We start from the raw sequence: 24,321 nt of genomic DNA on the forward strand, positions 1-24,321 counted from the left end.
TCATTGTGGTTGACCCAAGAACACACCTACACACACAGACACACACATTACAATTAGGCATCACCGTTTCCTTGAGGGCAAAGAACAGTTGATCCAGAAACCAATCATGAGGGGAGAGGAAGTCTCCATAAAGGTAAATCTAACTAGCCAAACATTTCAAATACATCTGAATTTTAGGAGGCCAATCAAAAGTATTTTGCACTGAGATCCAGGTATCCAATGAGAGATGATACCTCTCTGGAGACTTGCTTAAGATGAATGTTCTCTGGACCACTAATGAGCACCTAATGAGCCTATAGACTTTCAGTGTGATAACTCGGCTTCCTGGCGAAATCCTGTGTGAGAACCTGAAGGCACGGGATGGATGGCAAAGGGCCTAATCAGTCTTAAGAACTCAACAAAACCGATTTGGAAGACATTCATTTGAGAGGACTGCTAGGCAGAAGTAGTGTCTGCATGTTACAGAAGATAATTAAATCTGTTTTAAACAGCTGTAAGAATAAAGAGATGCAATTTGCTGCATAATTTAAGACTTTTAAATTAAATCTGAGGCAAGGGACTAAAATTAAAACTTTGATCTGTATCTCATTGTCTTAATACTTCAATTTACATACAAAGACTGGAAGTTAATAAGGAAAATTCATGATTATAACTTCTTTGGTGAGATCCAACTCCAAAATGTGAAGGCTGTGTCCTCATTAAATGGATTTCAATGATCTGTAATTTCACATACATTGAAAGACTTATGGCAGCATAAATGTAACCACAATGTAATAACACTTCATAAATATTGCAGGATGCTGCCAGCCGTCGGATGGTGGAGAAGATGACTCTCGATACAATTTGCAGTGAGACCCTCATTTGTTGAATTCATAAAAGAATTTGACCTACTTTTTCATCTGGGGAAAGATTGGGGCTTTTAGAAACGGCACAAAGAGTTCGCAGGCGCTATTAAGTCCAGGCAGGTATCCGTTTTCCAAGCCAGCCCAGATCTGACTCCGAAGCCTGGGCTGTTTTCTCCTTCCACACAAAGGAACAGGAGCTGATTTCAATGAGCCATGGAGACTTAAGAGGCTTTCTCATGTATTATTCCGTACTCCCACTCAGCTTTATTCTCTTTGACTCGAGCAAGGTAATTGAGCCACTTCATTTCTTCTCCCTTGCTGCTTCGAGTTACAAAGGAAAAGAGGGAAATGAGGCGGGCAATATAGGTCGTCTTTAGCCAGAGGCCTCGCATCTGAAGTTCAGGTTGGCTTAGTTAGCCTTCCTAAGGCTCCACTTTTCTTCAGTTCTGGCCCACAAATGTTGGGGTGTCGCTCTTCTTTAGAGTTTCAGGGAACCGGAATTTGCCAAGAACCTTGTTCTGCCTTGATAAGCAAGGAGAGGACCCTGGCTCATTATCAAGAGTTTCAGTTCAGGGCACGTCCCAACGACTGGGGTCATCGTCTTCACGTGGGCAATAGTCTTCAAATGGATTTTGAGTCTCGCAGCCTATCTGCTTTAGGCCCCACAACAGTGGTGCCCCATTTCATCTCCTTGGGTGGTCACCACCCCTGCATGTAAGAACTTCACACGACCATACAGGTTTGGCAAGTGTGTGACTTCTCAGGTTTCTGGCTTTGCACTTTTGCCTGTTCCATGACTCAAGCCTTATCAGCTCTCCTTAGCATGACCTAGCATCCATGTGCAATGCAAAAGTCTCCACCCCATGGCGGACAGCACTCAAATAAGCTCTACCTCTTCCCCTGAGAGCTGAGATTATTTTAGCTGCCTGAAGGGAGCCTGGAATGTGAGTGGATCTTCAATACTGCCCAAAGCAAGAGTAATAGAATTATAAAAGTAGCTGGTCGCCTCCCTTGGGTTTGATGATTGGGATCATGATCATTCCACCTCTCTTTGTAAGTAATGAAATTGAGCTTGAAATATGAATTGCATTTCAAAGGGCGTGTAACTCCCGGGTTACTGCCTGACGTCTGTAGGACACCTGGACTCTAGTGCCCCTGTAGAGGTCTGCAATGTCCCTGAGATCTCTCAGAGCCTAGTAATTTGGAAAAGTGACGAAGTAACATCCAGGGCAAGAAATCATATATCCATTTCATAGATAAGATCTTATGACTTGGTTAAGTCTAGCAAGCGATGCTAGATATGGAAGTTTTAAAAGCTAGCTAGAGATTTTGAAAGCATAACATAAAACAGACTAATGATTCCAGTGGGGGTGTTGTGTGTGTGTGTGTGTGTGTGTGTGTGTGTGCCCCCATGTGCTTCTCATTGGTTAGCGTGGCATTTACCAACCTAACGTTGATCTCCCTGAGTGGTAGGATTATGAGCAATTTGGATTTTCTTTTTCCTCATTTTATGTATTTCCTACATTCTCTTTGGAAATTTTCCATGACTTTCTCTCTCTCTCTCTTTTTTTCTTTCTTCTAGTTGAGCTAACATATTTCTATTACATATTTTACTACTAGGAAAAACCCATCGCCTAGGCTGATTCCTAAAGGCATCTTCCCACTTAAAAAAAAAAAAATCAAATTTTGTTCGTATTACATACCTGAATGTTTTACTTTTAGAGTGATTTTTAAAGTTGGTCAAAAACATCTTTATGATTTTTATTATTTGGTGCGCCATTGTTTTCCTACCCAAGGCTGCTGAGCTAATTCCTAAGGCCACTATGTAGTGGTAACAGTACAGTAATGTCCTTTATTCCCTAAAAAGTGTTTTCAAAACATAATGGGTCAAGGTTCTGACCCCTTTCTACCATAATGTCTAGATGGAGTAAAGAGGGCTTGGCTTATGGTTATTTATCTGCTTACACAAGCCAAATGTCTCTTCAGCCTTATGGTATTCTGTTCCATTCTAAGCCAGACATCTAGTACAGAAGACATAAAAAGGGAATGTGGAAATTTGTTGTTCATTCAAACACATGGTGCTGTGGCTCATTTGCAAGTGAAGGATTAAACCATTTTGTGATGTTACAATTGGAAATTCTTGGTCTGAGTATTAGATCCTCAAGTATTTGGATATTTCGCGAGGCAAGTCCCAAGGCGCTGAGTCCTCAAGGAAGGGGTCACCCATCTGCATGTCTTCCAAGAGAAGGTGAAATATGTATCCAGGCAAACAGTTTAGTGGGTCCATAATCTGGTCTTCTGGCATTACTGACCTTGTCAGACCGGAGATCTCTGGTGAATTGGAAAACCCCGTGCTCACACTGCCCTCACAGGTGTGAATGCCCTTCCTCCACGCCCACCGCTGCCATTTCTTGCAAGAGGCTCGGGGGTCAGCATCTTCAGAGAGGTACCTGTGCTTTAGATAACCATCTCTGAATAGGGGAGAAGCGGACTCTGTAATCTGCAGTTATGCCAATATCTTCCTGTTTTGGGATTATGTCCAGAGCTCAGTTTTGAAGCTGAAGAGAAACCCATGAAGCATGACCTGAACCAAATATTCAGGAAGTACTTTCCCAGCTAATGTAGTGAAGCAACCTCAGCGTTCAGCAATGGTAGCACCTCTCAAAAAGGATGCCAGAGAGAACCAAGACTTGCTTGGGAACAGGACATAGAGCATTTGCAACTACCTTTTGCCATAGACTGGTGTTGTCTGTGCTGGAAGGACTCAGTTTATCCTTATAAAAGGGAAGGCTCAACCCAGTTACAGCAGCTGATTTTTGTTTAGAGTCCTTTCATTCTTGGTTGAATATTCACATTGGCAGGGTCTCCCCAGACAGGCTTTCCAGCTTCCATAGTGTTTTTATAGAGCCTGGCATATTACACCAGGCTCCTCTTATATCGCCACTTAATGGAGAATTTGATCCATGTTGGCATTCCTCTAAAGGGTTTTAGCTAAAGCTTACAATAGCTTTCTAGTTTCCTGTGTGAGTGAATCCATTCTTCACAAGCACCTATTGGGAAGGAGCACAGTAAAATAGTGGGAGTGCTGACCTTGGAGTTAAGAAGGGTTTGGTTCAAACTAGTCTTGTGACTCTAAGCAAATTTTAGCAGTCTTTTAGGGTTGAAGATTAAATGAGATCTACTATATAGAGGGTAGTTATTATTTCTACCACAGGAAATTCTCAAGAAATGTTCTCTTTTCTCTTAGTGACCACCAGGAGATGTTCTAGAACAATCTTATTTGCATACTTTATATTAGAAGTCATATACCATTGTTCACTCTTATTGAATTAACACAAGGTGGGTTAGCATTTCTCCCCATGAACTTCTACCAGGTGACGAAATCTCTTCTTTGAAAGCTCATTGTACCACAGTCATACCTTTTCCTCTTTCTTGTCGAGATTCGACTAACCTGAGTCTAACTAGACCTACCCAGAATAGGCAAAGCACAGGTAGATTACTGTTACTTTGTGCTCCCCACTCTACTAAATATTCTTAGCCTCAAAAAGAAAAGGCTGGGGCACCTGGGTGGCTCAGTCATTAAATGTCTGCTTTTGACTCAGGTCATGATCCCAGGGTCCTGGGATGGAGCCCCACATTGGGCTTCCTGCTCAGCAGGAAGTCTGTTTATCGCTCTCCCACTCCTGCTGCTTCTGTTCCCTCTCTCACTGTGTCTCTCTCTGTCAAAAAAAAAAAATATATATATATATATATATAAAATATATATATTTTTAAATTTTATTTATTTATTTGACAGACAGAGATCACAAGTAGGCAAAGAGGCTGGCAGAGAGAGGGAGAGGAGGAAGAAGGCTCCCTGCTGAGCAGAGATCCCGATGCGGGGCTCCATCCCAGGACCCTGGGCTCATGACCAGAGCCGAAGGCAGAGGCTTTAACCCACTGAGCCACCCAGGCGCCCCTATAAGATCTTTTTTAAAAAGGCTGAAATATCTAATTTCCTGTCATCCAATGCTGCTTTATCATTTTTTTTATCTTACTGAGTGGTCAGAAGAGCATTAAAAAGAACAGAAATCTAAGACCAAAGTTGGTCGTCTTCCATCATCAATCTGTTGTCAATCTGTGTTACCTTCTGGTTACTTCTCATATACTTAATCAATATTTAAATATTAATTTACAGTAATGGTAGAAATAGAATTTGTGTTTTGCGTTGTCGCTTGTGTTATACCCTACTCCACCCCTCCCCCTTTTAAATCTGGCGAACTCGCTACTTCCCTTCACTTGCTCCTCCCCTCCTTTAATCCCCAAGGCTCATCTCTCTCTGCCCCTCACTTCACTTCACCCCTGCCCCAGGGGAATCAGTGTTATCAGACTGGGTTCTATTTGCCAACACCTTTATGCTCATACAGACTCACACATACAGTACATATACTGTTATCCACTGCGTCTTTGTTTTTGTTTTTGTTTTTGACCAAAAAAAAAAAAAAAATGGGTCGAACTAAAGTCAGTTTTCTACAGTGTCGTTTTTGGTACACAAACTTTAAAATCACTTTCAAGACTGAGTTCCAGCGAAGCCTGAGGCAAGTCTGAGCTTAGCAGGGGCCAGGCTCTGACATATGAGCCCGGTTTTTGTCTGCATTGAGTCCATAATGCCTTCAGGCGTGTCTCAGAGTCTCACTTTTGGATGAGGCTGTCAGCGTTGAGTTACTATAGCGTTTGTCTTCCCACTTTTCTCTCAAGCCATGTTGCAGGAACTGATAGGTTCATACACCTTCCATTCCTCAGGTTAATCTTGGCTCCTCAGTGGCCATTTGATATATTTGTTTTTCTATTGCCAAAGTCAGCAATGCCCTTGGAGAATCCCTATATGGATTTCAGGGGGCTTTTGGGCTTTTCTTGGGCACATCTTTGGAGCTAATATTCTCAGTTCTGTATTTGTATCAGAGCAGGTGACGAAAGAGCAGTAGATCTAAAAAATGTTATATGGTAGGCTAGATAGTTGCCAGCCCAGGGGCCATTCAGGACTGATGACTTGTGATTTATTAAATGGAAGCAACTCTCAATTATATGGTGCATTTTCCTGACTACTGAATTACGAATACCTATTGTTCCCCATACTCTCTGTCTTCTTTACGGCTTGAACACAATACCGCTTCACCAGAGGGAAGGCGTGGGAATGCAGTACGCCATTCCCGCCAATCCTTCTTTCTATTTCTAAGCAAAGCTGTTGTCAGAGGGAGAAAGAGTCAAAGCCGGGGATGGAGTCTAACAAGGAAAGAAAGCGATCCCTCGTCTTCGTCATCACCTTTCTGTAACCCTGAAAGGCATCACAAGTAACTTTCAATTAAAGAAGCTCACCGAGGAGTGCGCTGCATGGATAAAGTTAAACCCCAGATCATCTTAAACCCTTGCTTCGGTCTCACGCGTGGGGGGACGGCAGGCATCTTACTTAACCTGCCAGCGCCCAGTTCTCCTGGGGGAACCGATCAGAGCACTTCTGCCCTTGCTGTCTCCCTTGGAGTCCTCACAGCCAACTGAGATAATACAGAAGAAAGCACTTCGAGGAACAAGCAGGGGCACAGTATTCAAAAGGTACAGAAGGGACAAGAGAGGCCTGCAGGCACTGGGTTCGGTACTGAGGGCGCAACCGGGAAGGGCGCATCTCAGCACTTAGGACTTTATATAAACTACTTCTGTGTTATCCAGCAACTGGTTTTCCTGCAGAAGTTACCGAATCTTGACGATGTGCATTATAGAATGATTGTTTGTAGTTGTGTATCGGTCACTTTAAAAAAAAGTTCTTTTATTGCTGGCTTTTACTGATGCACCTTTCACACTGAGAATCCTAAAACATCCTGGGAAATGATCGCCCCCATTCCATAGTGGAATGAGAATGGCATTAGCTTGTAGTGGGCTGTTCTCATCTTCAGGTGGACTAAATGATGAGACAAGCTCATATTCAACAATCCAATCCCAAGGGCCTTAACCTTTGGTGCAGCCCAGCATCCGCTGGGAACCTTCCCAGACTGCAGCAAACCAACTGAGCATCTTCCCCAAAGGGCTTGAGTCAAGAGGGGACTCTTGGGCAGTAGCTGGGCATCAGTGCGTTTTTTTTTTTTTCTTTTAATTTCTACAAGAAGTGCTGATATCAAAATCTGACATTCATTGGTTTCAAAACCAATAAACTATGGGAGTTAATTTTGACAGGAAGGTACATGTAATTTCCTGTTGCAGCTCATATTTCAATCTACCATCACCTACCCTGAGCTACCCTCTAATTAACTTCCCAGAATAGTTGGGCCTCCTTCCAATTCACCCTCCATATTGTAACCAGAGTGATCTTTTTGAATTAAAAACATCAAAATTCCATCTTCTGCTAAACCTCCGCTTAAAACACTTTAGGAGCTTCTCACTATTCTTTTTTTTTTTTTTTTATGATTTTATCTATTTATTTGACAGACAGATCACAAGTAGGCAGAGAGGCAGGCAGAGAGAGAGAGAGAAAGGAGGAAGCAGGCTTCCTACAGAGCAGAGAGCCCAGTGCGGGACTCGATCCCAGGACCCTGAGATCATGACCTGAGCCGAAGGCAGAGGCTTTAACCTACTGAGCCACCTAGGCGCCCACTTCTCACTACTCTTAGGAAAAAAATAAAAATCAGAAACTCAGCCACAATTCCTAAAATGTCATTTTTCTCCCCTTCAGTCTAGTTTTATAACCTGTTCCTACTGTGTCTTTAGCTTTGGCTTCTTATGACTGTACTACTCACTAACTGCCACAGGGCCCTTGCACAGTCGATTCCCTCTGTCACCATTGCCTGGACTCCTTACCTCCATCTTGCTCACTCCTATCCTTTGTTTGGTTAAGTCATTTCTTTCCTTAAGGTCATCTTGGCTCAGATACAACTTCTCGGAAGATTTCCCTGAAGTTCTCAAACAGGTCAGATTTTTAGCTCGCTACCTCTCCCTACTGTACAACTTACAACACTGTGTACTTTCTTCCATATCATCCCCGGTAAAAACTTTTTATTTATCTGGGATTATTTCATCTGTCTCATTTCATAGTCTATGCTCAGACCACATCTGTTTCGCTTTGTTTGTCATGATTTACCTACAATCCTTTTCCCATGCCACGCGTGTCACAAGGTAGACACTCAATAAATATCTGCTGGTTGGGTGGTTGGTTGAATGGATGAATGACGGGAAAGCCAGTTAAAGCAGGGCAAGTGTGCCTAATTGTGGTGAGCTAGGACTAGGCTGTCTTGCCTTTGCTCTGTTTCTTACTCTCTGAAGGGAGTTTTGGCATTCCAGTCTCGGATGGCAATTTCAGCCCAAGGAAGTCAGAGGACTATGACTGATGAGCCCCAAAGAGATGCATGGACAGCCGTGTTAGGTTTATGAAGCACCTGAGAGCCTCTGAAGGCAAAAGCATGGCATCTAGTAGGTTCCACTGGAGTGGGCAAAGCTTCGCAGCAGCAGGGATGAAATCTGCTGCCTTGGCCCCTTGGTGCCCTTGGTATGGAGGACCAAGCTCAGGGGCCTGCACTCACATCAGGGAGAGTGAGAGTGAGAGTTAGAGAGATCTTCCTCATACTGGACGGAGTATCCTAAAAGCATCACTCCTCTGTGAAGGCAGCCCTACTGATCTGGGCGTCCCAACACTGTGGCTCCCTTCTTCCACCTGTTCCGTACATGGGGAACACTGTCATGAGTGGATACTGAGGAACACTTTCAGGCCAAAAGACTGGCATGACGGACAGTGGACATCCAGACAGACCTTGAGAGGAGTTTTCAGTCGTTGGAAGAGGTCCATGTCCAAAGGCCCACAAAAGCAGAACGGTGAATACGACAGAAAGGGCAAGGCCGGGAGACTCCAGCAAGGACGGCCCGAGTCAGACTTTTCTCAGGTGTGTGGGTAGCTGCTGTCACTTGTGGGGACTGAGGTAGAATCAGCTGAGATGTTGTCTCTCCTCTGTGCTCTTGCCAATGGAGAGCCTTACCTGAGGCCCACTCTGTCGCCACGAAGAACCCTAAATCTCTCTTTTTTCTGTCAGTCTCTCTCTCCCTCAGTGCTCTTCCCTCCCTCTCTCCTCACTCTCTTTCTTCCTCCCTATTTTCCCTCCGTCCTGCCTCTTTTCCTCCCTCAGTTCCTCCCTCCCTCCCCTCCCCCTCTCTCTCCCTCTTTTTCCTTCCCCTTCACTCCTCACTCCCAGTCTTTCTCAGAATTTATATTGCTGTTTTCTTTCATGGTTAACCCAGTTAACCCTAACTATTCCGGATGTTTTCCTCAGACACTTGTCCCAGATGATGTGAGTGGATTTTAAGGTGGTTCCTTTCTCTGTGCCCATACCAAAGACTGGCTGGCAGCCCCTCCGCTGAAAATCCCGAAAACCTGAGAACTGACCAGAAACCGCACCGAGAAATTGACCAGTCTGATTGGTGCCAATGAAGGACAAGTCAGCAAGAATGGTTGACATTTATATTTATTAGCGAAGGGAATTGAAGTAATTGCGCTGTGTCTAGGCTTGTGGATCATTTGTCTTGTAGTTCCGAGTGGAGTTTCTTTTTCCCACAGGAGGGGAGAGTTCTTGCTCATGTCTTCCGTGAGAGTTAGCTGCCCTGCCGTGTGCTGCCCTGCCGCGTGCCCCCCGCACAATGCTTGGCTGGGCATAGATCAGAAGAGTAGGTCACAGAGATTCATAGGATTTGAACTGCTTTTCCTTTCCCTGTGAATTAATCTTTTAAATGTCAGCATTTTAAACTTGGCCTTTTCAAAAAATATGATACCATATGAACCTTAGTTAATCGAAATTTTTTTTTTTTTTTTTTAGTTCAAAGGGTTTTAGTGTGTATGTGGTTTTTGTAAAGTTGGTTTTTTGTTTTGTTTTGTTTTTTGGTTGTTTTGTTTGTTTTTGTTTGTTTGTTGGGTTTTGAGTTTTTTTTTTTTAAGTTTTTTTCCTCTAAAAATGGGAAAAGCTAACAAAACAAACAAGAAAACTTGACAAAGGACAGGCTGCATGGGACGAAAGCTGGTTTTTGTCAGTTGGGTCTAAGATACTTTGTTCCTTAAGAATCTCTACTATTATTCCTAAAGTGTTTTCTTACAGGTCTGGGATTTTAGCAAGCAGATCTTTATCCTCTCTCTCCTTGCCTCCCACTGGGAAATTTAGATCTATATGATTCTGATCCAGCTATAAAATGGGGATTGCACATCCTTCACAGCTGTGTGGTTCTGACAGTCGTTGATTTGGTCCAAAATTTTACGGAGGATTCATCAACTCACATGTCTTGTAACAAACCTTTGAGTGAAGAGAGTAAGGTATTATTGTGCCCATTTCATAAATGAGGTAACTGAGACCCAAGGAGGCTGAATGACTTGGATGAAGTCGTGTGACTTGTTATTGATGCCCTGGACTCAAGCCCAGAGGGGAGCTGTGCTTTCTCCCCATCTAATGAATGAAATGCAGGTCCACGAGATGGGTTCAAATCCTAGGTCTGCCCCTAACTAGCTGTGTTAACCTTGAACATGTAATTAAATCTTCCTTAACGTCAGCATCCCTACCTGTAAAGTGGACAAATGTGGCCTGTTTTTCTCTCCCAGCTAAGATTCTATGAAGAATAAAATGACAACCATTTTTCTAGCACAAAATACCGAAGTGTAAAAGAATTAACCATCATTATCTTAAATAATAATAGCACTGAGCTCAGGTGAGACAAGGTGTCTTTTAACCTTCCTCTAATATGACTAGGGAACCATGAATGAGACGGGGGACTCAAGGGTCCTGAAAACCTGGGAACAGGTCCAAAACCTTTAAAGCTGTGTGTGTACACCTTTTACTCCTGGGGATAAGAGTATAAACAGATCCCTCAGAGAAATTGCCTCTTAAATTAGAGCTGATTGTCAAACACTTAGTTTTCCAAATCTTGAAACTTTTGGTGGTGGATGCCCTTCCGATTTGGAGAACATCCATCTTGGTAAGCTCCGGTCTGCCAGGCAATGTCACTGGGATTCTGTCTAATGCAGACAGATGCTCCCAGCTGCAGGAGGGAGCCAGAGTCCGCCACGAGCCCCGAGCCAGGGAGCGGGACGAGCCCCAGCCCCTGGCACAGAGGCGGCCAGCTGACCGACTCCCCTCCTCTGACGCTGGGCTGTTTTTCAGGGTGACGTCCAGAGGACACTCATCCAAGTGGACTTCGGTGACGGCATTGCGGTGTCTTACGTCAACCTCAGCTCCATGGAAGACGGGATCAAACACGTCTATCACAACGTGGGCATCTTCCGAGTGACGGTGCAGGTGGACAACAGTCTGGGCTCTGACAGCGCCGTCCTGTACTTACATGTAACTTGTATGTTATTGCTGTTGTTGGTTTATGACATATTTCAGATATCGTGTCCTTTGATAGTATAACTCAGTGTTTCAGGTCTAGAAGCAGCTCACCAGTTACCTTTAAGGAGATGGGGAGGAAGGATAAGACAGCCGAGTGGGAGAAAGTAGAAGGAAAATCAGGGAGCAGAGCTTGAATAATCCTAGCATTCGTGTTGCTGCAACTTGTTCTCATTGGACTTACTGTGCCTTTTCTAGGCGCCTCTGAGCCCATACCCCCTGTGGCTGGCGACTGGCGGCTGGTGGCTGGGCCGAGCTCTTGGATTGCATATGTTTTTCACCTTTTTTAAATTTTTTTTTTAAGTCAGAAACATTTAAAAACAATTTCCACATATGGCTTAATCCAGTACATTGAGAATTAGCGTGAGTGACGGAATTTCTACCCATCTGATTGTTCTCCTCCTCCCATGATATGTCCTGCTGTAAATTTTGCTTTTAGACTTTTGCTTCTTTCTAAAGGTGTTTCCTGGGCTCTTATCTGTGCTGTTCAGTGTTAGAGGGAAGGCGGTGTCAGGCGAGGGAAAGAGCTGCGCTGAGAAGTAGTTCCTAGAAGTGTTGAAGCATCTGTCCCATGGAGGAATGTGGAGGTGTGCTAAGTCTGATGAGGTCACAACAGCTCCTAAGTTCTGTGTCAGGCAAATGTGCACCACGAATGCCTCCGGTGGCAGGTGTGTGGGTGTCCCCAGACAGGCTTGCGACGTGTTTAGGTTGCTACAGAAGTGCTTTGCTTTAAAACGAAAGTAGCTACGTAGAGCCCGAGTGATGTAATGGATAAGGAGCTGGACTACTAAAATGGAAGTAGTTCCTTTTACGAATGGCCTTGTCCGAATTAATTCTAAATTCTAGACCAAGAGCGTTAAGACTGGGCAGGATTCCATGCCTCCCACCTGCCTCTTGCCCACTGAACTGATCACAGAACATACCAACTAGAATCCTTTTTTCTTAAGCTGCTGTGGTCCAGTGGGAGGACAAGACTACGTAGGGATTTCCCCGGTGATTGTTCATTCCTGAGGATTCCTGTAGTATCCGTGATTCTCGATCTTTCTCTCCCACACACTCACGACAGAGGTGCTTTGAAGAAACGCTCCCTCTCTTCTCTGGGTTTAAGTGAAGTTTTACAAGATTCCCAGTCAGCACACGCACGCTTCCTGCCTCTTTTCAGCTTAAGTTTATTAAGCAATTACTATGCACCGAGCCTTGTGCTAAGCAAGCCCTTTGCATGTCTGATCTCACTTCTCAGGACAACCTGAGGAAGTCGGCACTATTAGAAACCCTACTTTATAAAGAACAGCAGGGGCCAGAGAGCTTGAATAATGTATTTGAAATTTCAGACCTGCTATCTGGCAAAGCCAGGCGTCAGACTCAGGTCTTTCCGTCTCTGGAGCACCAGCCTTTGATCCCCGAGGTCACTGTCCATGCTGTCAGTGATGCACCTTGTCCCCTCCACTCCCTTGCAGATTGTCCCAAAGGAGCAGGAGCAACTACATAGGTTCAAGGCACATTTCATAGGCTTCCTTTCTCCTGACTCAGTGGCAGCCTCCCCCCCCTCTCCAGGCTGTCCTGCATGGACTTTCCGGAGTTCTCTCTTACTAAGGAGTAATCTTCCTTACTAAGGAATGGTCAGGAAATCTCTCAGAAATACATCACAAACGTTGGTCATTGGTAGCAAAACTAACTTAGAACACAGATGCCGGGACCTTGGCTGGGAATGGCCGCCGACCCAGCAGCCTCTCATTTTCCCTGTCTTATTCAGTAAGGGGAGGATTTTTGTTTGAGAGCGGCTCTCCTGAAGAATCACAATAATTTTAGTCCATATCTTGTGTATGTATGAAACGTCGACCGCACTCTAACCACATGTGAATGCGGATTTGAAATGCCGCAGCTTCTGGGTCTCCGTTTCTCGGGTCCTCCCATAGATCACCCACACCTTGGCCTCCCGGCCGCCCCTTTGGGTTCATCCTCACCCCAAGACATGATCGTATCCCTTGAGGGCTAGCTCCCTACCCTGACCCTCTGCTGGGTTTACTCAACCCTGGAAAGGAAAACAGCAGAGAGATCAAAGGTTGCTGAAGCCAGGACTTCTAAAAGAAATAAGCTTCACTTTTTATTTTCTTTTTTTTTTTTTTTTCTCCCCCTCCTCATTAGCCTCGTTGAGTGGCTCAGCAGTTTGACTTTCCCCTTAGTGGCACATGCTTTGTAAGGGGAATTTTTTATGTTCTGGTTCTAATTTTGTTAGGCTCATCCTGGGTTCAGTGTTTGGACAAGCATACCTCCTATAATGGAACCCCTCTGCAAGCCTGACTTTACGCATAAGAATTAACTGTTTTGTACTAATTCTATGGAAGCAAGACTCTGCCTCACCTGATGCCTCCCCTGTAGCAGGAATGTCTTTGGGACAGAGAAAGCAAAAATGGAAGGACCTTCTCTTTGACTCTATTTTACGCTCAGGACGTCCGAACAAGACCATACTTGATTAACATTCCCCCACATCTCAAACCTGAAGGGGATCATGGCAGTTTTTGGTGCTACGGTCCCAGGTTCTGGGGCCAGAGCTGGGCGGGGAGGGGTGTATGTTTTGTAGAACAAACACATTGGACTGGGTTAGGAGTGGTTACATGCAGATACTGGCCTGAACTCCTGGCCAACTCACTCCATTTCTCTGAGCCTAGGTTTTCTCCTCTGTCGTATGGGGAGCCCTCATCTTGTTTCTCAGGTTCCTTCAAGCAGAATATGCTGTGATCTGTCAGCTAGTAAAGCTTGCTTCTCCACCATCCCAAAGTAGCGCATGTGTTTCTACATAGGGGGTTCGCAGCAGCAACTCTTAGCTCAGTTTCCAAGCCCGGGCTCTGCTTCTCTCTCCAGTACCCCTCCTCTTTGCCTGGATTTCTCCCCCGTTGCCTGACTTGATGGCATTTCTCTCTCCCTCTGCTCTCCAGGTCGGAAAGGAGATTTGATCTCAAATCAGAGAGTTTTGTTTTTGTTTTTTTAATGCGGGTTTGGAAGGTCATCAGAAACAAATGGAGATGATGTGTCTGCTCTAACGTTGCCAGGAGTGGGCCAGCCGTTCTCACTGAGAGGCTGGGTAATCTGTTGTAGCCTGACAGTTGGAAAGTCCTTGGGGATAGGATTTACTGTGCTCTTCGAGTTTGCAAACTAACGAGACATGCGGTGCAGCCGGTGTTCCCTTCAGCTGGTGGAGCAGAGGATAGAATTTAGAGGGCATGCAGATTTCTGCTCAGAAAACTACTCCATCTCAGCCAGTCTTGCAGAAAAAAGTCACTGAAAACTGTGCAAATTTGCAGAATGGGAGGTTTAAAAAAGAAAAAAAGAGAGAGACAGATTTTCTAGTTCTTCCCGAATCTTCCCAACTACTTCTGTACATAGGTGCCATTTGCAGATGTCTTTCTGTTCCTATCTTAGGGTAAAATGATGGTTTTCTTAAAAACCTACACAGCTTTGCAACTTTTCACGTGATTATCATTTGGTCCAGCAAATGTCAAACCCGAGTTTTGTAAAGTGTGGCTTTATGAGTCACGTGCCCCAGAATTACACGATAAAAATATAGTGTCCTAGACCTCATCCCAGACCTGCTCTCTTGGAATTTCTAGAGGTGTGGGTCATCATCTGCCTTGAACAGATTAGCACAATCTTTATGCACTTTGAAGTTTCAGGAACTCTGTTTCAGGATCTCATCCTTTGAACTACTTTTACTTCTTCTAGCAGATTTTTAACATTTCAGACAAACAGCCATGTAATGCACACACAATATTTAATTTGGTGGTCACACACACACACACACACCATGTTCAGCTTCACAAACATCAGCTGCTTTCTGTAGCACATTAGGGCTAAACTGGGAAAGAGGGAGACCCAATTAACACAAGTTATTTCCCAGTTCCCTCACCCACCTGGCCTGGAAGATTCTTATGGAGTGATGCAGCGCCACCTGCCGTCCCTTTTGTGCATCACAAGCACCTGTCTGCGGGAGCCCCATCTGCAGGCTTGTTCAGCTCTGGATTTAGTGCAGCCAGCCAGCTGGGGGCCCCCAGGGGCTGGAGTGTACCTTCCGCAGCTCAGCGGGCTTAGTGCGGACTGCACGCTCTGTACACAGAAGAAATGCTTAAAAGATAGGCTTTGGGGCAGCAGGTGTGCTAAACGCATGAGAAGTAAATGAATACAAGAGGACAAGGTGGGAATATGAAAGGCAAACTGCGCACAAGTGAATGAACGTGTGATGTGTACACCTGCCAGAATGAACGCGTGCGAACACACGCATGCGTATTTCAGCGCCTACAAGCCGATGCACTGTGCGTTCTGAATCCTTCTTAGATCTCATCGGCTCCCCTTCTTTCCCTCCATCTCTCCCCTGCAGCCACTCGGGCTCCCTGTTCTTGCTGTTCCTCAGACTTGGCAAACCAACGTCCCTCTCAGGGTCTTTGCACTTGCCCGCCCTCACCCTGGAGCATCACGAGGAGGGTGGGGGGCACTCCTTCCCTTTATGCAGGTCACTGCTCACATGTCATTTCTTCTGAGAGACAAAAGCAGTCCTCTCTGGGCTCCCCCAGCTTTATGTGTTTAGTGCCCCCTTCCCCAGTGAGACATGAACTCCGCCAAGTAGCAGGTGTCCCCAGCACCTAGAATAATGCCTGATGTATGGCAGCCCTCTGAAACTATTGAAGGAATTAACGACCACATTTCAGGGAGAAGGTTCCATTTCTGCTGTTAATAGGACCCACTGATGCCATCCTTCCTCTGATGTTCTGACTTAAAAAAAAATATTCAAAATTCATATGTGAGAGAGATACAGAAAATGAGCCCCTTAGGATGGAACCGACATGCTTAAGAGAGCTTATTTAGTCCTTGTATTCTACCTGATCAGGGAGATCACCGATAAGGGGAGTCAGGAAGAACATTCCAGGAGCCTGATCACTGCCACTGAGACTCGAAGGTTAGCAGGTGCCTTGAGAGAGGTGTCTACCCTGAGGCCTTGGGGCAGCACAGGGCAGCACCTGCTGGAGCAAACCGAGTGATAGGGAACAGCAGAGCCATGTAAGAAATGAGAGCCTGTGTAAAGTGCACTTGCCAGTGCCGGGGCTATATTTCAGTGATGGGTAGATACTGACTCTTAGTAGCTATTTTGTGAAGATGGGAGCGATCTTTTGGAACATTTGTCACCCGGCCAGAGCATGGGCTTTAAAATCAAACCGCTTTGGCTCACATCCTGGAATCGATGTTTCCTCACGGTGTGACCTTGGGAAAGTCATTGTCCTCTATTTGTTCATCTTTAGTTGGAAATGACAGTAATGCCTATTTCATGAGGTTGTTGTGAGGAGGAAATGAGAATGAAAAGAGTCATTAGCAGAATATGTGACACATGGTCATCGCTCAGTAGATGCTGCCTTTTTTTTTTTTTTAAAGCACATTGAACCATTCTGACTTATGAACAACTACTTCTTATCATATGCTTTATAAACCAGAAAATCAATTCTATTCTGTATGCAGGTCACTAAGCTTCTAATTCTTTAAAGAGAGAGAAGCATAGGCAAAATCAGAAACAAGAAATTGTTCACCTACCCAACAAACATTCGATTACCAGCTACATCTCAGGAACTGTGCTAGTCTTTAAATACAAAGATACATATGAAAGTCTCTTACCCTCCAAAAGTTTGATTTTATATCAATATGTGTTAACTATCATTATTAGGTAATGGGAATTTTAATTTCAAACAGGTAGCATGATCAACTTGGCTTTCTAGAAACATCACTCTCACCACAGCTTGTAGTATGAGAAGATGCATAGTCATTGCCATCCGTAGTATGAATGTATAATATGTATACATGTAAGAATGAACTCATATAAGTACACATATGCATACCTCAGAGCCTACAAAACAATATGCCATGTGTCCTGAATCCCTCTTAGATCAGGGATCTAAGATGCTCAGGCTTTCTTTCTATTCTGCAAACACAGAGAACCACCTCCCCCTCAAGATCTTTGCACTTGCTCTACCCTGACCCGGGAGTATATGTTTTATTCTGGGTGCTGAGGACCCTGGTACCTGGTGCAACTTGTTATTACTGCAGAGGACAGGCAGTAAACACACAGAGAGGGAGGCCGGATTAGCTTGGGGCAGGTTGGAGGCAGAAAGATAGGTACAGGAAGATAAGTACGGCTTGTGACAGTCCAGCTGTAAGAGCCGGGAAAGGAGTGGGGGCGGGGCGGGGAGCTCTCACCGAGAGACATTTTATGAAACCAAGTCAGTGGTTTCCAACATAGAATGGGTGACAAGGAATAAGGAATCCAGGTTGACTTTCTGCTTCTGGGCTGGTCCCCTGGATAAACATTGTTTTCCATTCATCAAGACATGAAGAGTAGAGAATGGGGGAGAAGATAATGAATTTCTTAGGATCACTGGGCTCCTAATTGAGTTTCGAGTCAGGTAGGTGGTTTTTGAGTTCTGAGCATGTGCTTTATAGTGGAAGGTCAGTATGTGGATGAGAACACTCAGCAGAACAGTATCTGGAGGGAAAAAAGGCCAAAGTCCGTATCCTAGGAAAGCCATTTAAAGACCCAACAGAAGAGGCGGTGATTAAACTAGGTGGAAAGGTGCCAGTTTCTTCTCCATCTCATGGAATAATGATGGGGTGACAGAGTTTTCCCACATTCACCTCAGAGAAAACTGTATTTTCCCTAGGAGAAGTGGCTCAAAGGGAAGACCAGGGGTCGGAGGAGGGGCCCTACCGATTCGTTCTGAAGAAGGGACTCACAGCTTTGTGGGTTCATGCGTCTGGCCAAGGCTTCTCCCTAATGGACCTCCATAGCTAGAATCATCCCCTTTTTCAGCTGAGCACATCCTGAGACCCACAGAGCTAGCTCCTTGCCTATGCATATTTGGGCCTCGACACGCTGAACTCAACACTGAGCAGTTTGAACTGGCTGGGGGGGGGGGTGCGTTACGTATACTCGTGAAGAGAGATACTTCCACACGCTCTCACACACAAGCACACAGATTTACACATATACAGATCTTGAAAATCCCAGCAAAGAGTCAAGAACAGTCACATTTAGAATGGTGTGGGGGTGTGTGCATAAACCCCACCCCCAGCCCCCATGGCCACGCACATGGAGTCTGTGAGGGTTCCGGCCTCCTGGTTTCCCTCCGCAGATGCGACTTCTTGGGAGGACTTCGCATCTTTCTGGAAATCCTCGTTTATGCCTCTTTATTTAAAGAATTCATAAATTACTTGTAAGTTTTTAAGGTTTTACACATAAATAACTCAGGTTTTAGGCCTGGCAGAAATATCAGTAAATGGAAACTACTGAGACACAATGGGTCCCCATAATATCTTTTCTCCTAAGTAGGGAAAACCCCTTCTCCTCAGGAAGTAGGACTGTGATGTTTTGGAGGCTTCTAGAATGAGTATGTATTCTCTTCAGAGCAGGGAAGGGGAAGCCCAGAAGGCTCTTCCTTCTCTATCCTCGTCTTTTCTCTCGTGCCTCAGGTCCCCTGGAACACGTACACCTGTCTCTTCCTTTCGTCACCACAAAGAACAAAGAGGTCAACGCCACGGCAGTGCTGTGGCCCAGCCAAGTGGGCACCCTCACTTACGTGTGGTGGTACGGAAACAACACGGAGGTAGGTCCCCTCAGACTGGCTGAAGGTAAAAAAGGAAAGGGCTTGTTTAACCCAAGAGTCTGGGAGTAGTCCTGGCTCCGGGGACAGCAGGCTCATCGTGCCCCAGTAATGTCATCAGCGTGTTCCCTCTGTCCCTCTGTCTCTCTCTCACCACATCACCCCTGCCCTTCACCTCTGCCTTCCTCTGTGTTAACCTTCTCCAGCTGGCCTTCCCCTTGCAAAGGGCTTAGCAGCAGCCTGAGCTTTGTACTCTCACAGCTTAGAAGAGAAAACAAATGGACTTTCATAGAAGTTCTAACAGAAGTCCCGGAATGGAGTACTATTGACCAGGCCTTCCCAGTGCTCAGGGTAGAAGGAGACGTGTTGAAGTCAGCCTCCTTGGAACCACATGGACCAAGAGAAGGGGGAAAATGGTCCCCCAAAAGGGGAAAAAAAAATAGATACCAGACAGTCAAAAGCAAAAATACTTACCACAACCTGGCCCCCAGATGGCCTCTTCGCTTGATTCAGACACGGCCACTCCTTTCTCTCAGCTTTACCCTTTCTGTTTTCCCAGAACACACCCTGTGATCAAAAGTCAACAGCAACTTCAAAACGAGCAGAGACCTTAAACTTCATTGACTTTAAGGCCTTCGTTTTTCAGATGGAAAAATCAGGAGGACACACACGAAGGGATTTCCTCCTTCCTCGTTCATCTGCTTCACGGGGAGGCCGGATCCAAGGCCTTCCCACGCCCACGTGAATTCTCCTTCCCCTGATACCAGGCTGAAAGCTCCCTTTTGAACTTTATCCATTCTTAAAGATTACAGTTTGCCTCCAAATGTCAGTCAAGGTGGTCCAGGCAGAGGCCTCCCCAAAGGGCAGTGGCATGATCTGCTCAGAACAAGAAAGCCTCATCTTCCAGGAAGGCCGCTCTCTTGCGCTGGGTGACTTAGCTCTTCAAAGAGAGTGCATCCTATCCCGATATAAATCTTTTTCTACCCCAGAGTTGAATGTTGGCTTTAACAGGAGTCCTAATTTTGCCCAGGCCCAGGGAGGAAACCTCCCCCCATCCTAGACCTCCTACTTGCCTGGCAGGGGAAGGAAACTCTCACGTCTCCTGCTAAGTTAACTTCACTGAAATGCAGCTTTTTAAAAATTTCTTCTGAAACTATCCATGTAAACGTGGCCTAAGTCAGGCCCAGGACCCACAGTGGCAGAGGAGAAATCCAAGTTATTTGCATAAAACGTAGTGTTGGAAGGGGAAGGTACTAAACAACTTTCTTCTGTGTCTCTTTTTCTTTAATGTTTTTTTAACCTGACAGCAGAAAACCAAATTCTCAATGGATTATGTTGAGTGGGTTTCTTATGCTGGGCATTAGCCTTCCCTCTGCTATATGGGGAGCTGGTTACATGAATTTAGATTTTTAAATTAATTAAGACAGGAAAGAAATGTTTGTAGGGAATGAGTGGAGGGAAGTCAATAGGCTAATCATCTCTTCCTCTAGGACCCCAGCGTCCGATGATATCACAGGCACGACTCCAACTTGTAATTTTTTTTCAGTCCTCAAACCACTGTCCAATTAGTATGTGTTTCCATAATAGCTACTTCCAGAAACTGCTGATAGGGCCTCTCAGAGGAGTCAAGCCATACAAGGCCACTTGTAGTCTAACGAGGACAGTTTGGGTGTCCATGTTGCTGTGTTCCATTGTAATGTTCTACGAATCGTACCCCCTAGAGATGACCGACAGCAAGCTTGGAGATTTTCAGTGACTGCCCCCTACATCTGGATTAGCATGAGCTGCCTATTTGGGTCTGATTTGAGTATTTCTTTGTTTTAAGAGACCTGCCAGTTATGGGTAGGCTGCAGATAGAGATCTGTCCCACCATGAAGCAAGGCCTGTCGATGACCCCAGCCCTGAACCAGGATGACGCCGAAAGAGAGGGTCATCGTCACAGGGAATGGGCAGAGCTCCTTGGGGTCATGGCTCTCATAGCTCCTTTCCAGCCCGGACTTGAGATGATGGGGAAGCGGCTGGAGCCATTTGCATGGGGGCTCACCAGGAAGAGCCTCTGCTGACTTAAGTGGCTTGTTGGTGGCTCAGAGCTCGTGGCTGGTCTCATCGGTGACTGAGCAGCTGTCCCCTCACTCTGTGCCCTCTCCGGTTTCAGCCTCTGATCACCTTGGAAGGGAGCATATCATTCAAGTTTACTTCTGAAGGGATGAACACCATCACAGTGCAGGTCTCAGCTGGGAATGCCATCCTGCAGGACACGAAGACCATCGCGGTGTACGGTGAGTGCCTGTGTGCCTGCCCCTTTCCTGGCTCACCTTGCTTGGCCTCCCCAGGCTCAAGTGAGGTAGTGTGCTTACAGGCTATCAGAGGCCCCCAGGCCTCTACCCAGACTGCAGAGGGCAGTGGTGGAGAAAGAACTGAGTCAGCTCTGGTCTCATCCTCTGGGGAAGATGTCGTTCCCCAGCATAGTTATGGCCCCAAGACCCCAGGAGCGTTTACTGGTTTGTGTTTTGAAAGTGGCTTTTCTACCCTCACTCACCTGAAGTGGGGTAGGATGAGTTTCATAACGTGTACAGCTAATTCGTCCCATCTGGTATCTTGGTGGTGTTTGAATAATGAAAACCCATTAGAAAAGGAAATAGTTAATATTGAGGCTTTTTTTTTTTTAATTTTATTTATTTGACAGAGAGAAATCACAAGTAGGCAGAGAGGCAGGCAGAGAGAGAGAGAGGGGAGGAAACAGTCTCCCTGGGGAGCAGAGAGCCCAACGTGGGGCTCGATCCCAGGACCCTGGGATCATGACCTGAGCCGAAGGCCGAGGCTTTAACCCACTGAGCCACCCAGGCGCCCCAATATTGAGGCTTTTTTAAAAGTTCAACTTGAAGAGTCTTGATGATTAAGAACACTCTACCAATATCTAAATATTCCGAGAATCTCTTCCTCAAATATGTATTATCAAAACAAACAAACAAACAACAACAGCAACCACAAGAAGTCTGCTTGAAGGGCGACAATAAGCAGATGTCACATATCGTCCTGGACTGAATATTAATTTGAACAAACATCAATACAATCTTCTAATCAGTTGGGAAGTTGAATGTAGTCAGTACTGCATGGAATGAAAATTTACTGAAGTGGAAAAGTAGGATCCCTGACGGCAAATGGGGGGTTACAAACAGTTTCCGCAAACTGATCTTATTTTGGTAATTTTTATCTGCACGGAAAGATGGTCAGGTATGCAGAGTGTTATTAGTGGATGATGAAAATGGGAAGTGTGCTCTTAATATTAAAGTGGTACCTCTGCATCATGGAAAATTAAAGTTTAAAAAAGACAGGAATTTAAAAGAAAAACAGGACAGGTAAGTGCTGTGCAGAGAGAGCGGAGAAGACCAAGACTGAGACAGAGGGAGAGTCAGAGAGAAACTAGCTAGTGGTCCAATAATATCAATTGCCCCAGTCCCAGAATTAATTGGTTCTGATGCGGGTTTTGTTTTTCATTTCTCATCTGACCAACTTGACCTTCAAATTTAAAAAATAATTTACAAGGAACTTTGACCAAGTCTGAGGACACTCTTCCGTGCCTGCCCAGGAATTAGCTTCATAATGTGTCCTCCTTCCTCCCCTCTCCTGCCCATCACCCTCCCCAACCTCCTGCAAGAGGCTTGAGAAGCCCAAAGAGTAAGTGAAAGCAAACCAGGGCTGTGGTTTTCCTAACAAGGTCCTGTCGGTGAGGAGCTTGGTGGCCACAATGGAGAACTTTTGCTTCTCTTTCCTTCTGCATCTCCTTTCTATACTCTGGGCATGCACTAAATCTTCATAACAACCCTGGCGTAGGGGTGAGTGTGTTACTCCTCTCATTCATTCCTTCAGCAGGGCAGGTAACCTGCCCCAGCTCGTCTGTGTCGGAGCTGGGCCTCTAACCCAGCCCGTCTAGACTGCAGGGCCCATGCTCTGAAGTTACCCCACTAACCAGCTCTCATGGCTGTTCCACATGGGCTCTCTGTTCTCTCTCTTCTTCCTGGAGGTCATGGGTGTCACTGGCAGGCACTGACCGGTGACCCATTGCCCTCTCACCAATGGCAGGCTTTCTTTCTTTTTATGGATGAGTAATATTCCATTGTATGTCTATACTGTACTTTCTTTATCCATTCTTCTGTCTGTGGACACTTAGGTCATTTCCATTTCTTGGCTATTGTAAATAATGTAGCAGTGAACGTGGAGATGCAGATCTCCCTCGAAGTTAGTATTTTTGTTTCCTTCTTACAAATATGCAGAAGTGGAGTTTCTGGATGATTTGGTAGTTCCATTTTTAATTTTTGGGGAATCTCCATGGTCTTTTTCTATCTTTCATGATGGTTACATTTCAAAGAGATGACTCCAGGTTCCTGAGAAAGGCATTCCTGGTTTGGAAAAGATGTGTATCTCAGAAGAACAGAGAAGAGTTTTATAATTTCAGGTTTTGTAAAGTAAATGCTGGAAGCAAAGGGATGTCAGAGGCCTGCAGTCAGGAAGAAAGTTGTCTAGGGGCGCCTGGGTGGCTCAGTGGGTTAAGCCGCTGCCTTCGGCTCAGGTCATGATCTCAGGGTCCTGGGATCGAGTCCCGCATCGGGCTCTCTGCTCAGCAGGGAGTCTGCTTCCTCCTCTCTCTCTCTCTGCCTGCCTCTCTGCCTGCTTGTGATTTCTCTCTGTCAAATAAGTAAATAAAATCTTTAAAAGAAAAAAAAAGAAATTGTCTAAAACTTACTTAAGCTGAGGGGAACATTAAGGGCCTTACAGACAGACTGAACGAAGGATTATATTTGGGAAATTAACAGGGGAAAAACTGTCCACCCCAAGCCACCAAAAGGACTGCAGGAAAGAAAATCTGGTTCATCTAGTCTGCATTGTTTCCCTTAATTTGCTTCAGGGCACAGGTTTGCTTTTAAATAAATAAAAAAAAATGTAAATGTGTAGAATTCATCTGCCTCAGCAGTTGTAAGCACACACACACACACACACACACACACACACACACACACACTACACACACACAGGTGGCCCTTGAATGACACAGGTTTCAACTGCAAGGGTTCTCTCCTATATGGATTTTTGGGTAGGAGGTACAGTCCAATACTAAAAATGTATTTTACCTTCCTTATTATTTTCTTAATTTTTCCTTTCTCTGGTTTACTTTATTGTTAAGCGTACTGTGTATGAAACATGACATAGAAAATATGTGTTAATTAACTATGTTGTCAGTAAATCTCCTGGTCAACAGTTTGCTATTAATAGTAAAGCTTTTAGGAATAATTGTGGATTTTCAACTACCAGGGTGAGGCATGGCGTCCTAAACCATACATTGTTCAAAGGCGCAACTGTGTGTGTGTGTGTGTGTGTGTGTCTTTATTACTGGTATTCACCTTGTTTAGTACTCCCACATGCATCCCCTGCTTGTTGAGTAAACTTAAGTCTAACACTCCGGTG

General features: G+C 45.2%; 1 protein-coding gene across 5 annotated transcripts in view; it reads left to right on the forward strand.

Annotated features, from left to right (window-relative positions):
• Window positions 1-24,321, forward strand: part of SORCS1 (sortilin related VPS10 domain containing receptor 1) — a 512,629-nt gene that overhangs the window by 452,709 nt on the left and 35,599 nt on the right. For all 5 annotated transcript variants that reach the window (XM_059173260.1, XM_059173256.1, XM_059173258.1 and 2 more), the window contains exons 19-21: window positions 11,000-11,186; window positions 18,728-18,861; window positions 21,014-21,137. In XM_059173260.1, the coding sequence (XP_059029243.1) occupies window positions 11,000-11,186; window positions 18,728-18,861; window positions 21,014-21,137 (445 nt within the window). The remainder of the gene's footprint in view (window positions 1-10,999; window positions 11,187-18,727; window positions 18,862-21,013; window positions 21,138-24,321) is intronic.

The sequence above is a fragment of the Mustela lutreola genome, chromosome 4, assembly GCF_030435805.1.
Source record: "Mustela lutreola isolate mMusLut2 chromosome 4, mMusLut2.pri, whole genome shotgun sequence".
Taxonomy (NCBI): domain Eukaryota; kingdom Metazoa; phylum Chordata; class Mammalia; order Carnivora; family Mustelidae; genus Mustela; species Mustela lutreola.